The following is a 2,061-nucleotide window of genomic DNA, read 5'->3' on the forward strand; positions in this document are numbered from 1 at the left end:
TATCCCTTTGAGAGGTAAGTGAATGATTTTTTTAATTTATTTATTAAATGTCTCACAATGCACGTATCAAAGGTTTAAATCTTTAAAAAACTTTCTAGGTACATGATGGTGTTAAAGGGATATGTTAGGAATCGAAACCGTCTAGCTAGAAGGATGTATGGCGGAGAATTATATTGCAGAAGAAGTTGTTGAGTTTTGTGCTGAATTCTTGAGTGAAGTAGATGCAATTGGAGTTCCTTCCACAAGAAACATGACAGACAATGATTTGGAAGATGGAGATACAATTTGCAGTGGAAGACCGATTGGGGGTTCGCATGTTGTTGAAGTTGATGAGAAGTCCTGGCAACAAGAACATCTTTATGTGTTGGAAAACATGAAAGAAGTTCAGCCTTATATCAAGTAAGTAGATAAACGCACAATAGTTCAATTTAACTAGATGTTTATCTCTAACGTTTCCGTAAGGGAGCTGGTAGTTAATACTTGTATTCTTTTAATTCTTAACATAAAAGGGAGCATATGGACTACCTAAGGCTTCAAAATCATCACAAGGGTGCAAAATGGATAAAAACTGAGCATAATTGCACCTTTATTAATTGGCTTCGCCAAAAGGTATGTTTTGTTAACACTCCATTGTTACTTAAAAAATTAAAACACTGTTCTTGACATTGTTTGAGAACCAGGTTGAGGAAGAGCAAGACATACCAAATAACAAAGTCTCCGACACGTTACAGTTTTTTGCCATGGGACCTAGTCTAGATGTGCTAAGATATTCTGGATATGAAGTTAAGGGTTTTCGCTATCACACAAAGGACCGAGAAGCTAAACTAGTTAACCAAAATAGTGGAGTCAGTGTAGTGGCCTCAGCAATGCAGATTTCTAGTGCCAAGGACAAGAATCCTGTAATTTCGGATATGTGCTTTTATGGTGTGCTTACGGAAGTATGGGTGTTGGATTACTTGACCTTCAAGATTCCTATTTTCAAGTGTGATTGGGTTGACATCAAGAGAGGCATTAAGGTTGATGAATTGGGTTTCACATCTGTGCAACTTGGCAAAGTTTTTTTTAAAACAAATAAGCTAGAGTTAGGAAGACCCCATTTGTATTAAACTCAATGTTTCCTTACATAGATTTTTCCATTTGCATCGTCATTTACAATGGTTTGTAATTCATAATCTAAGGGACTAGCAAAATGGATCAGAGACAACTCATGATTATGTACAAGTCCTGCAAGATAGTCAGCTACCTTATTCACTTCTCTAAAGACATGTGAAAAAGTAATATAGCTAAACCTCTCTTTCTTCTTCTCAATAGCCACCACCACATCTCTACAATACCATGAAGGTTTCTCTAACTTGTTAATGGCATTTATGGCTCTCATAGAATCAAACTCCACCTCTACCTCAGCAAAACCTTCTAGTATGCATCTCTCCATACAGACCTCAATTGCCTTGAGTTCTTGGAAAATAATTGAATGATGTCCTCCGGTCCCATTAAATGCTGCAACAACTCTACCTTCCTTGTCCCTCATCACGCCTCCATGACTTGGACCATTCTTGTTTTGGCCACAAGTTCGACCCTTTTATTTTAGCGTCCCAAGCCAAGCAAGTTTTTTATGTGACTGACCAACTAAATTTGGGATGGTCAGTTGTCCTTACAACTCTTGAAAGAGACTATTGCAATAAGAACGATGATGCTGGGTTCGATGATGATTCCATTACAGACAAGGCACTGCCAACTATTGACTCCTTTGATTTAGCTAATGAATTGTCATTGCCTTATACTCGTGAAAATTGTGAAGGGATTTGGGTCGAGCCCGAATTAGTTTTTCTTTAAGTTAAATAAGACTTCTTACTAGTCATTATGGGACTTTTCTTTTCTTTTTCTTATTTTTTTTGTTGTTTTTTTTTATCAGGTTTTAAGAATGCTTCAAGTTTTTGTGTTAAACTTACAGCTAAACTGAGATGACTAGTGTTGTTTACATTTGCATGTTTACATTTCTAACCAATTAAAGACCTTCTACTTGGTGGAAGCTTTATATATGGAAGTTATATATATATATAT

At 36.3% G+C, this 2,061-nt stretch overlaps 1 protein-coding gene across 1 annotated transcript; it reads right to left on the minus strand.

The window, feature by feature from the left end:
* Positions 1-1,108: 1,108 nt before the first annotated feature.
* Positions 1,109-1,528, minus strand: LOC147523917 (uncharacterized). The gene has a single exon (XM_086572882.1). It carries the CDS (start codon positions 1,526-1,528, stop codon positions 1,109-1,111), a length of 420 nt encoding a protein of 139 aa, XP_086429008.1.
* Between the last annotated feature and the right edge of the window lie 533 nt (positions 1,529-2,061).

Source organism: Coptis chinensis, chromosome 1 (genome assembly GCF_015680905.1).
Source record: "Coptis chinensis isolate HL-2020 chromosome 1, ASM1568090v1, whole genome shotgun sequence".
In the NCBI taxonomy this organism is placed as follows: domain Eukaryota; kingdom Viridiplantae; phylum Streptophyta; class Magnoliopsida; order Ranunculales; family Ranunculaceae; genus Coptis; species Coptis chinensis.